Genomic DNA, 12,675 nt, shown 5'->3' with positions numbered 1-12,675 from the left:
TGTCCTGTATTATCTTTTATAAACAAATAAAGAATAAGTTTTGCACAGATAAATGCAAAGAGACTGCTTTTGGATATACTGCTCATGCATATCCTGGCTTATTAAACCATTATTATTATTTTGGCTTAGCATTATGTGCAAACGTGGCGATTGTAAATAGAAAACATCTTAATCTGAATGTGTGCAAATTATCGAGCTTTAGCAAAAACTAGATTTCATAACTTAACTCTTGCTACCATGGTTAGAGTTTTCTTAAAACTAGCTTACTTCGAAGATGGGGAAATAATTTCTCTGAGAAATTCTATAATATTTTATAGAGAAGTGTCATCTATTTGCATCTCCTATATTCATTTTCTTTTCAGATTGATCCCAGTCTTTTGCAGCAGACGCTACAACAGGGTAACGTACTGACCCAGCAGCTAACTGGGGATCCCAATTTGGCTACTCAGAACACCTCCCTCCAGACAGCAGATAGTTCAATGCCAGCAAATGTGGTAATACAGCCTTTGTCAAGCTTGTCCTTACAGCCCACTGTTACCTCTTCAGCAAATATGACAATGGGACCTATATCTGAGCAAGAAGCTGTTTTGACTACTAACGCTACTGGTAAGCATGATACAAAAGGGCACACTTCCATTTTGAAGGGTTCTGTTGCTAAAAGCTCCCAGAATTATTCCATGTTTAAATTTGCTTAGCTCATCTCTTCTGAAAGTTTATTATATAAATATTAATTTCAATTTTAAGAGCAAATATATTATTGCCCTTGGCAAAGACTGATCAACCATATATTTCTATCATTTTTTAAAAAACAAACAAACAACAAAACACAAATTAAACATGTTCCTGGTTGAGGAACATTTATGTATTTTTAATTGCCTAATTGTTTAAATCATTTAATATATGGTGCATCATTATCCTGAATAAATAGGGTGATTGGCTTCTTTTTTAAAGAGTTATTTGCATGTACAGTCATAGATAGAAGTGGCTGAGTGGGCTATTTGGAGAATTTTTTTCCAAAGGTCTCTCCTAGCCCCTGTCTGCTAGCACCCTGAAGCAGATGAGGCTGCATATAGGGGCAGAAGAGATTGACAGCTACAGACAAAGGGGAGTGGGGATTTCTACCTATTCAGTTAATTCCAAACAAGTGCATGGGGCTACTTACAAAGACATAAGTTAATCTCCATACAAGTTAGGAACACCATCTCTTCTCAAGCATTGTGATTCCTCCTGGAATTGTTTATATTGCTTTTGTGAATAGTTGGGCCGTGCCAATTTAAGACCTGCTTCTGTGTCTTCTGCTTATCTTGGAACAGGTATCACGACAGTAAATATTAAATTGAAGTTTGGCTGCTGATTTTTTTTTTTTACCCTGTTTGTGTTTAGGTTCACAGGATCTCTCTCAGGTCATGACTTCACAGGGTATGGTTTCAAATTCAAATGGTCAGCATGAGATTACATTGACAATAAATAATTCGAGTCTGAGCCATGTTTTAGCTCATGCATCTAGTACAACTACTTCAAACTCATCAGGAACCCCTCAAGAAATTACCCTTACCATATCTGGCAAGTATACTATCCTCATTTTTTGTGTGTAAAGTCAGTCTGTCTAATAATATATGCTTTTTACTTCACAAGCCCTGGTTCAAAGATAGCCACGCACTTTGTTGTAGTGGCATTTATTTTCCATAGCATATTAATTCTTCATCTATCTGCTGTTTTAACTTCAGGTAGGTAGCCGTGTTGGTCTGATGCAGTCAAAATAAATTTTAAAAAATTATAAAAATTGTCCAGTAGTACCTTAGAGACTATCTAAGTTTGTTCTGGGTACAGTATAAGTTTTCATGTGCATGCACACTTCTTCATATACCTTCTTCAGATATCTTTTTTATGAAAGCTTATACCCAGAACAAACTTACTTGGTCTCTAAGGTGCTACTGGACAATTTTTTAAATTTCTTTATTTATTTTGACTGCTTTTTAAACAACTTTTTAAAGATGTTTTTGATTTGCTGTATATTAATTTAATATTTTATTTTAATATTTACCGTTTGAGAGATTTCATGAGTTTATGTTTCCATAGCATTACAGCTATTTTTTCTTGTAAAATTAGAATATATTTATATATTTAAAAATGCAGAAGCAAATACAGATCTTCATTGGCTTATAGATTCAATTTTGCATTTAGGCCAGGATCTTATTCAGCATAATTCCTCTGGAAGTAATGAACTGAATGGGAATCTACGACTGGCAACCCCAGCAATCAATAATCAGTCAGCAAGTGCTACACTAACAATAAGTAATGATCAACTCCTCTCTCAGAGCCCAGTGCTGAACAGTAGTTCAGGTAGGCTTTTAATAATTTTTCTCAAGTAAATTGTATTGTGACATCTTATTATATTCTGGCTTAGCGGTTTCAGTGAAGAAATGAGAACTGGTTTCTCAAAAATGCCTGAATTCATTGAAAGCCATACAAGTGCCTTCCCTTTTTGCTTCTTTCGTCAATTGCAGTGCATTATTTTATTAGATTTTTCCATTAAAAATGGCACTGTAAGCTACTTTTATGTTATTTCACACTGTTATTAAAAATGTTGTTAGTTCAGCCTGCCTGAGCAATTTCCACTTGTAAATGATTACAGGCGGCAACCATTTTAGGTACACTGATGTGCAGGATCTTTTGGACCTGGAAGAGAGCAGGTCCAATGGGGATGTGGCACACTTATTACCACTCCGCCGATGCACACGGTGGCCAGGAATGGAATCCCTGTGTGAAATGGTTGCTGCCTGCAGTGTGTACATGGAACATGTTAAGAAAAGTGGACACTGGACAGCCATGAGTATTCATAAAAGTATAGTGCTAGGCAGATTGGCACATTTCCCATCTAGTAAATTATGATAATTATGTGTAGAGTTTTAAAATATCATACCTTTTTACAGAGCTTAATGCATCAAGTGGGAACCTTCCTTCAACACCACCCATGTCTCAGCCAGCTCAGAATTTAGTAATGTCATCACCAGGAGTAGGAGAAGATGGTAGTGTCACATTGACCCTCGCCGATACTCAAAGTATGCTATCTGCTGGTCTTGATGCAGTGACTCTTAACATCACATCGCAGGTTTGTGTCACGGTTCTAGCCTATTCCTGATACCTGCTAATTAAGATTATAAAACTAGGGTAAAGGAAGCCTGAATGCAGCTTGACAAAGAAAATATTTGTACAGTACAAAGATTTTGTTCCCTAATGTATAACGTCAATATAGTTACTTTTAAATAACTCCTGTTGAACTTGTTTTGCCTGTGATTTTCAGTGCTTGTTGACTTGCGGCGTTTCTGCTGCTGCAGTTGGTTGTAGATTACACTGTCAGGTTTCAGCTCTTTTTGAGAAATCTCCATTGTTAATAGTTTACTAAGGCTTTCTTTGCAAAGCATTCATCAGCTGTTTTCTCCCCTGCTTTTATGACATTAATTAACACACTTGCAATGTACCTGTGGATTACTGATAAGCCAATTCCTGCTGTAAGGGTAGTTTGAAAACAGCTTCAGGTTGCTGTAGGCTACACAAGCATTTGTAGGAGATGCTTCAAGTATCGGGCAAGACCTATTAAGTGTATTAGAGAAAGAGCTAGAATATATAGTAGAAGTGGTGTTCACTTTATAGCTTTGCTATTCTAAAATAAACATAATCATAGAGTTTACCAACATACTTTGTAAATAATAGTTGGGAGAAGGAGAATTCTGTATATAATAAAAGGTCCATCAGCCCGTGCAGTAAGGCATATCTCACTTTATCCATCCCTGAAGCTCTGCATTTCCTAGTTTAATCCAGGCAAAGCCAAAAACTGCCCTAGGAAGCACCCATGACATGTGTCTCCTAGTGACCACCTGCCTCTTAAGGAGAGGCTCTGAGAACTATGATGCCCAGTCTCTTACTCCCTTCAAATCCCTTATCTAAACACACCTTTCCTTATGTATCTTTATGTATTCTGTGACACAAATCCTTAGTCTCCATACCATATTGAAAGTAACACATATTCTTCCTTGTCTATCCTTTCCTCCATTTCTCCCCTCTTCCTTTCTGTCTCATGTTGAGTTTTAGATGGCTTGAGTCTTCGAGCCATGTGCTATGTTGCTGGTTTTGTTGTTGCTACTGTTGTGGGCTCAGTGAGATAGATAACAGTTTAGGGCAACAACAGATAAAAAAAGTTTCAAAGAAAAATCTGGTGTTACGAATTTATGTTTATAGTCTTTGACTGCACCTTGCAGTTACATTTTCTTCTAAATGTAATTCATACCACTTTTTCTTTTGGTAGGGACAACAGTTCCCTGCTTTACTGACAGATTCTAATCTCTCTGGACAGAGCACTTCAAGTTCCCAGCAAGTTATACTAGTGAGTCACACCCCACATTCAATACCTACAAACCAGGATGAATTAGCATATCAGGTAAAATTTTTATGTATGTTGTTCCTTGAATAAAGACACAATATAGGCTTAATGTATATTTTGTAGAATTTATGTAGGTGAAAAATTACGTTCTCATTTATCTTATCCTAATCAATTTAGTGTATTATGGAAGTTAAGAATGGAGGTTTAACATTTGGAGGTTTGACCTTTGCCTTTTCAAGAAGAATTTTGAAGTTGCTTCATATTAACCAAATCCTTCCTTTTGAACACTGTAAATATTAAATGTGAAATTAATTGCACGTTCTTATGTCTTGGAAGTCTCCATTTCAAAATTAGTGTTAATTCTTATAGATGTCTTTTTCTTCTTACATCCCTTTTTGTTTGCATTATATGCCAGTGGTGGGCACTCTGCTGTCATAGGCCTCCTGTGGCCTAAATTTATTTTGAGGGATGCTGCAGCCAATGGTGTGGGGCATCCCTCACCAGCTGACAACAGGCAGGAGCAAAGACTTGTGGGATATAGGTGAATTTCCTCAGTTTTTTTCCTCCTGCCTGATGCAGCAGTGCGTCATGTAGGTAGCATAAAGAAAGAAAGGGGGCAAACAATTGTTCCTGGTCACTTCTGGTATGCTGCCAAAAACAGATTAGTCCTAAAGGAGCAATTGACAGGAAGAGGCTGCTCCACTGTGCCCTGTACCATCATTCCTTTGAATTCTTCTAATTCTGATGGGGATTCAGTGAAATTTGCTTCCTTTATTTCCCTTCTCCTTTTTTTTCTTTGTCGTGATATCTTTCAGAGTCAACATGAAAATTAATTTATTATGGTGATGGTTATTTGAAAATAGTAATTGGCTTGTGGATCTGATTGGGAGTGGGGCTCTAGTAGGAGCAGAGCACACCCAGGGATCCATTTCTTCAGAATTTCACCACAACCAGACACTCCTGTGCTTTCCCCAAAGGGGTTAGCAGAATTGCTCCATAACTATATTTTACTAATAAGTTGGAATAAAAGTTCCACGAGATATTTCAGTACCTATTCAATTGTAATGTGTTCTTCAAAGTGTCATTGCATCTGAAGAGTAATGTTTATCTCTTGAGTTTTAGGTGGTTTTATTTCTCGTAATGTGTGTATATTTTATGTAACTGTTGCAGGTAAATGAGATTTCTCCAAGTTTATCTAAAGGCATTCAAGCTGAAAAAGAGCCTCGTGTGCACCAGTGTTTTGAATGTAGTCAGACTTTTTCTTCAGCTGCCATGCTTATGCAGCACAGTAAAGAAGTTCACGGAAAGGAAAGAATCCATGTTTGTCATATTTGCAATAAAGCCTTCAAAAGAGCAACACATCTTAAGGTACGAAATAAAATCCACAACTTACTATATTGAAAACCTCAAAGAGGTCTAACTAGGCAAAGAGGTATTCCTTTGAAAATGGCGTTCTTATTTATATTTATTGTGACATATACCACTTCACTGTGGGTATATTTTGGTGGAAACAGTTCTGTTCCTATTGAGAAACTTTGATAAGAGTTAAAAGATTCTTTATAAACTTTCTTACATTTAATAATAAGTAGGGATGCTTTCAAAATTATGTCTGGATATTGGGGTTCCAATAGCCTTACTGGAATTCCTCTGATGCATTAGAATTCTTCCATTTTTTAATATCTGGGCTGTTTTTCGACCTTCTGCCTTCTGGCTGGTTAATGGGATCAGAGTGTGCTTTCCTGCATGTCTGTAGTCCCAGGGCAACTGGCAGTTGGAGCAGAGTGTTCTTTAGCTAGCTAGCTTCTTAGAGCTATTCTTTCTCTGGCAAATGGATGGGGCCAGTTTGCTGCTCCAGCTGTTATGATATTCTTTCTGTGAGGCAGAGAGCGCAAACTCCCAAATGCCCTTATCTTAAAAAAAAAGTTGCAGCTGGTTACCTCAGTCTTGATGATTAAGAGGCTCACCTGGTCCATCCTTTTTATGAAAACTTCTGTTTAACTGTTTTAGTGCTGTTCATTCTGCTTGTTTCTTTTTCCATTTAGCATTGCATATGTTTTTAATATGAATCACATGGTCTGTCACTAAAAGATCAGGAAGAAAAACTAAAATCTAATCTTATAGCATGCAAAATATGTATTCTGGTTCTTTGGCGGTACAGAAGGAAAAATAAGCTTTGATTCTGATTTATAGGCTTTGTTCAGACATAATGGAAAGCTGTTACATCTGAACTGAGCTACAGTGAAGGAAAAAAGTATTTGATCCCCTGCTAAATTTGCCCATTTGCCCTCTGACGAAGAAATGACCAGTCCATAATTTTAATGGTAGGTTTATTGTCGCTGTGAGAGACAGAATAACAACAGGAAAACCCCCAGAAACCCAGAAGACATAAGTCTGAGATTGATGTGCATTATAATGAGTGAAATAAGTATTTGATCCCTTTCCAAAAGATGACTTGCTACAGTACTTGGTGGCAAAACCCTTGCTGGCAATTACAGATGACAGATGTTTCTTGTAGGTGGCCACCAGGTTTGCACACATCTCAGGAGGTATTTTGTCCCACTCTTTGCAGATCCTCTCCAAGTCTGTAAGATTTCGAGGCTGATGTGTAGCTACTCAAACCTTGAGCTCCCTCCACAGATTTTGATGGGATTAAGGTCTGGAGACTGGCTAGGCTCCTCCAGGACCTTAATGTGCTTCTTCTTTAGCCGCTCCTTTGTTGCCTTGGCCGTATGTTTTGGATCTTTGTCATGCTGGAATACTTGGGTGAGGTGCTCATCCAAGATTTGACGATACATGGTCTCGTCCATCGTCCCTTCAATGCGGTGAAGGTGTCCTGCCCCCTTAGCAGAAAAATACCCCCAAAGCATAATATGTTCCCCTCCATGTTTGATGGTGGGGATGGTGTTCTTGGAATCGTAGGCAGCTTTCCTCCTCCTCCAAACACAGCGAGTTAAGTTGATGCCAAAGAGCTCGATTTTGGTCTCATCTGACCACAACACTTTCACCCAGTTCTCCTCTCGGTCATTCAGATGTGCGTTGGCAAACTGCAGACGGGTCTGTACATGTGCTGTCTTGAGCAAGGGGACCTTGCGGGCTCTGCAAGATCTCAGTCCTTCATGGCATAGTGTGTTACCAACAGTTTTCATGGTGACTATGGTCCCAGTTGCCCTGAGATCATTGACATGTCCGTCCGTCCCCCCCGTGTAGTTCTGGGCTGCTTCATCACTGTTCTCCTGATCATTGTAACTCCACGCGATGAGATCTTGCATGGAGCCCCAGACTGAGGGAGGTTGACAGTTATTTTGTGTTTCTTCCATTTGCGAATTATTGCACAAGGCTGGACTGGGCTACAAGACTATTGCAAGCAGCTTGGTGAGAAGGTGACAACAGTCTTGTAGCCCAGTCCAGCCTTGTGTAGGTCTACAATCTTGTCCCTGACATACTTGGACAGCTCTTTGGTCTAATTTGGAATCTGCTCTTTGGTCTACTTTGGAATCTGCTGGATCGATTGCTTCTGTTGACAGGTGTCTTTTGTACAGGTATTGTAACGAGCTGGGATTACAGTTAAAACCTCCCTTACAGCAGGTGCTTCTAATCTCAGCTTGTTACATACAGTGAAGATACCAGGTAGCCTGACATCTGGCTGGTTGATAGGGGATCAAATACTTATTTCACTCATTATAATGCACATCAATCTCTGACTTTGGCCTTCTGGGTTTCTGGGGTTTTCCCTGTTGTTATTCTGTCTCTCACAGCTACAATAAACCATTAAAATTATGGACTGGTTTTTTCTTCGTCAGAGGGCAAATGGGCAAATTTAGCAGGGGATCAAATACTTTCTCCCCACACTGTATATTGGCTTCTGTGAAATCTGGAATTTGGAGAAATCTGCTTTTGTTTTTAACATTCTGCTGAAACTGCAAAGTTGCAAATGGCTTTGCCTTTTTCTTCTAATTTTAAAATAATAAGGTTGGTACTTGTTAAGGAATTTGTTATTTGCATTCTTTCTAAAATAGATTGAATTTGGCCATTGCTGACTTGAGATTTTGTAGGTCTTGACAAAAGGATGTGTGAACAACTTAGCACCAGTTATTATTTTTCTTACCTAAACGTGTTCTATGTATAAGATATTTCTTATTTGTTTTGAATTAGGAGCATTTGCAGACTCATCAGGCAGGACCATCATTAAGTTCTCAAAAGCCAAGGGTATTTAAATGTGATACCTGTGAAAAAGCCTTTGCTAAGCCAAGCCAGCTGGAAAGGCATAGCCGCATTCATACAGGTAAGTACAAGTGGCTAGCCACAAGCTGTTCAATTTAACAAACGGTTATGTAAATTTTATACAACTTAATCCAAAAGTTATGATCCTGCCCATCCTCACCATTGCATTAGCAGCAGGATCTGGGACAATAGGAAGTGAGAGGCAGCAATGAGAGTGCCTGAGCTGTTAATTTGTTTAATTTATTTATTAAATTTCTATACCATCCTTCATCCAAGGATCACAGGATGGATTACAATATGTTATTGCAAATATGTGTAACATAGTAGCAAGCAAACACACACACACACACACAGAGAGAGAGAGAGAGAGAGAGAGAGAGTTTAAAAGGCCATAGATTGTTTAACTAGCCCAAGGCCTGGGATGTTTTTGTCTAGTGCGTAAAGATATGTAACAAAGGCGCCCTGGGTGATCCTCACTGTGGAAGTTGGAGGGCTTTTAAGAGTAATGTAGCAACTGAAACTTTAACGTGTTTAACCTTATGCTTTATGCTATCTTTACACCACATGCCCAAAGAAGGAACAGCATAGTTAAAAAGGAAGAAAGGAGTTCAGCAATGTTAACTGAGCATCTCTGTTCAAGAGTAAATTAGCAGTGTTTGAGCTATTCCGCTTCTCTGGGCCTTTTCCTAACCTGAGTGCACAGGTCTCAGCGTCAGGCACTCTATTATTTCAGCCCAATACATAGGAGCGAAATAGTACTTTGTCTTGATCAGGTTTTAGTGAGAACGGTCCCTTAAATGGTGATCATAGCCAGTTCAAGTAAAATTAGTGTATTTGTGAAGTTCAAGGAGTTTTACTCCACTTTGCATCACTTTACAATTAATGTTCTAAAGTGTCTTGTTTATTAAAGGAGAACGACCGTTTCAATGCACGTTGTGTGAGAAGGCTTTTAACCAGAAGAGTGCTTTGCAAGTTCATATGAAAAAACACACAGGAGAAAGACCATACAAATGTGATTATTGTGCAATGGGATTTACCCAGAAAAGCAATATGAAACTTCATATGAAACGAGCCCATGGCTATTCTGGTATGTAAAATTTGCCAAGTGAAAGTTTTATATCAAATACTGTGGTGCTTAAACCAGCCCTGGCATTTATGGTACAATATTCTCAAGTTTCAACATTACTCGTTTACTTGGACAGCATTGAGTGCTGGGAGTTTATTTTACTTTCCCCTTCTTTTTAAATCTCAGCCCCTGCTCTCATTCTCCAGTCTAGGGCTGGAGAAAATGTCCTGTGCTGCCATTTTTGTCAGCCCATGTCACTCATCTAACCTCATAAGACTTTGGGTGTAGGACACATATTGCTGTGGCAGGCCAGACAAAAGTGGATTCCCACCCTTGCTGTAGGCATTCAAAAGTACATAATGTACTGCACAGCTTATGTGTATGAATGTGTTGCTTTTTGTACTGAATAGTAACATTTTTCTTTCTTTCCTAAACTGTACAGAGTTATAGTCTGCAATTATTCAGTTTATTTATTTCATAAAATTTATGTACCGCTTGATAGTAGGAAAACATCAAAGTGGTTGACAAAAATGATAAATCAATAAAATTTAAAATATCTGTTACAAAGCTTGATGCAACTTCATAGGTTCTTTTTTGTCCGACAGTTTCTTCTAAAGGAATAATTATTTCCTAGATGCATGTAGGAGCCATATCAAAGCAAGGAAGTTCTTAGTGATAATTCTCTTGCTATTTCACTGTTCCATTCCTGTAGGCAATATAAACTGGTTTGAAGATCATGCTTAACCATAGTTCTATATGAAGTCAGTGAGTCTTGAGCTCTTGCTTTCTCCCCTTCCCGTTTTTCTTTTTTGGATCAGACAAGACAACAAGTTGCACTTAAGCTAAACTGAAAGTGAAAAGCTGTTAAACACATGTGAGGGTGGAGGGCATGAGTCTGAGCCTCACTCTGGGTTCATTTACATTACGATGAACTTTTGCTTTCTGTGAAGCATGTAATGGAATATATACAGTAATTTTAGGTTGCTGTATAGATGATAGTTTCTTCCCATGATTCAGTGACTTCTTGCAGCAATAAATGCACTCCATTGCCCTCATGGACTGCCTCATTAATTCAAATTGACAGAATAGATTAAGCATTCACGTGCCTTAATGTGAATACATTTGCTCTGTCCATTGAAAGGAACAGTCAACCTGCAGATGAGCACTTCCATCCACAGCACTGTACCAACATGATTACGTTGTTTAAAAGGATGTAAACGGTACTCTTTAATAGGTAAATATCACATAAAGTGTGGCTGGATTTAGTTTGCTTTTCCACCAAAGAAATCTTACACATTTTTTATTGGATGTTTAGTCAAGCAGCACTTACATGTAACTCTTCTGTATTTGCACTAGATCTCTTAGTATTATTTCTCTTCCTTGTTATGGTAGGCACAATACAAGAATCTACCAGTCATCAAGGACAGGAAGGCGAAGACATTAATCGTGCTCTGAATTTGGAAGAGGTTGTTCAAGAATCTTCAAATGAATGGCAGAGCATAACCAATATTTTTTGATGACAGCCAAGGTGAAAGCTCAAAATGCTTTCAGGACTAGAATTTTTATAAATATAGTCACCTGTGGATTTTTACTATTAAAACTGAACATACTGAAAATTATAAGATAATATAACTTTTTAAATTTTACAAAACTACCAAAAGAATGATTGTCTTTTGTAAGCTTGTAGGATATTGAAGAAACACCAGATACACTTTGCTATCTTAACTACAATCAATGATCTCAGGTACATGGAGTTTGCTTATCTTTTGAATCCCATCATACGTGTATTCATGTAAAAAAACAAAAGACACACTTTGGTATCAATGAAGGTTGATTCGAAGGTAGACAGCATGGAAGTTCTGGCAATCATGAGGATGTCCTGACTGTTTAAAATGAATTGGAAGAAAGAGTATCTCAGAGTTAGATGCATGCAGTAGAGAATTCATATTACAATATGGCATTAAATGTCTGGTATTACTTTAGTTCATTAATTGGTATTACATTATGGTGCTGGTGTTGCTGACATGTCAGAAAGTGATGGACCATATTCATTTTATTAAAGCTATTTTTAAAAATTAATTTCTTAATTGTACATGTTTAGCTTCACATTCAGCAATAATTATTCAAAGAAAATGTAACTGATAATAGAATCTCCTTGAACTGAACAACAAATGCACATATTTTCTGTGTTAGGTCTTAATGCTCATATGTTTTAGCTTGATAACTGAAAAACATAAGCCATAAGTTAAAAATAATAGGGCATACTAAACTATGCCTTGTTTTGAGCAAACCAAGTGAGCTGTAGCACAGGTTGTATCAGCAAATGCAGATTGGTTTCTGACAGCCCCCTATTAATATAACCTTGATTTTGTTGCCATTTAATTAAAAAAATAAAATAAAACTACCTAGGCTTTTCAGTAATGTTCTGAAAAGCCCCATTTACTTAGAAAAGGTAATATATCTAAAGAAACACTGGAATAAAGCATTTTCTGTTTTAAGACATTCCAAAGACAGAAGGATTTTGCTTAATTTTACTTTAAATTTTTGAATTTCTTTATATGTTATATATATGTGTGCGTATGTATATATACAGATAATTAAGCCTCTGTGTGGCTGTTGAGTATATTTTGTAAATAACAAAAATCCCAGTTACAGGAAGTGCTCATAAAGTTTTCAACTTGTAAGTGACCACTTCAAAATCAGTATTGATTCATTTTATTGTAATGTAGACATGTTATACCTTTCTGAAGAATAATTGCTTTTATTTGCCCTCAGTTTCAGAAAGAAGATATATGTATATATAATTTATACTTGTGTATTATACGACTAGTTCTTTCTATTTCCTGAATGGAAAAAATCACTGCTTTTTGATAGGACATCTCATAATTGTTTTGTTAACTATGGAAATATGTATATAAGCAATATAGCTGGTGACTTGAAAATAACACTTTGTTATGTGGAAATATTTAAGTCAGACATATTTTAAATAATATTAATTTTTTCCAAA

General features: G+C 37.3%; 1 protein-coding gene across 3 annotated transcripts in view; it reads left to right on the top strand.

The window, feature by feature from the left end:
- Window positions 1–12,675, top strand: part of ZNF236 (zinc finger protein 236) — a 46,492-nt gene extending 33,817 nt beyond the window's left edge. For all 3 annotated transcript variants that reach the window (XM_033154777.1, XM_033154778.1, XM_033154779.1), the window contains exons 25-33: window positions 363–606; window positions 1,384–1,563; window positions 2,185–2,343; window positions 2,934–3,112; window positions 4,307–4,438; window positions 5,552–5,749; window positions 8,534–8,663; window positions 9,513–9,689; window positions 11,061–12,675. In XM_033154777.1, the coding sequence (XP_033010668.1) occupies window positions 363–606; window positions 1,384–1,563; window positions 2,185–2,343; window positions 2,934–3,112; window positions 4,307–4,438; window positions 5,552–5,749; window positions 8,534–8,663; window positions 9,513–9,689; window positions 11,061–11,185 (1,524 nt within the window). In that variant the 3' untranslated portion in view covers window positions 11,186–12,675. The remainder of the gene's footprint in view (window positions 1–362; window positions 607–1,383; window positions 1,564–2,184; window positions 2,344–2,933; window positions 3,113–4,306; window positions 4,439–5,551; window positions 5,750–8,533; window positions 8,664–9,512; window positions 9,690–11,060) is intronic.

Source organism: Lacerta agilis, chromosome 7 (genome assembly GCF_009819535.1).
Source record: "Lacerta agilis isolate rLacAgi1 chromosome 7, rLacAgi1.pri, whole genome shotgun sequence".
In the NCBI taxonomy this organism is placed as follows: Eukaryota; Metazoa; Chordata; class Lepidosauria; order Squamata; family Lacertidae; genus Lacerta; species Lacerta agilis.
This window is presented reverse-complemented; position numbering and strand designations above follow the sequence as displayed.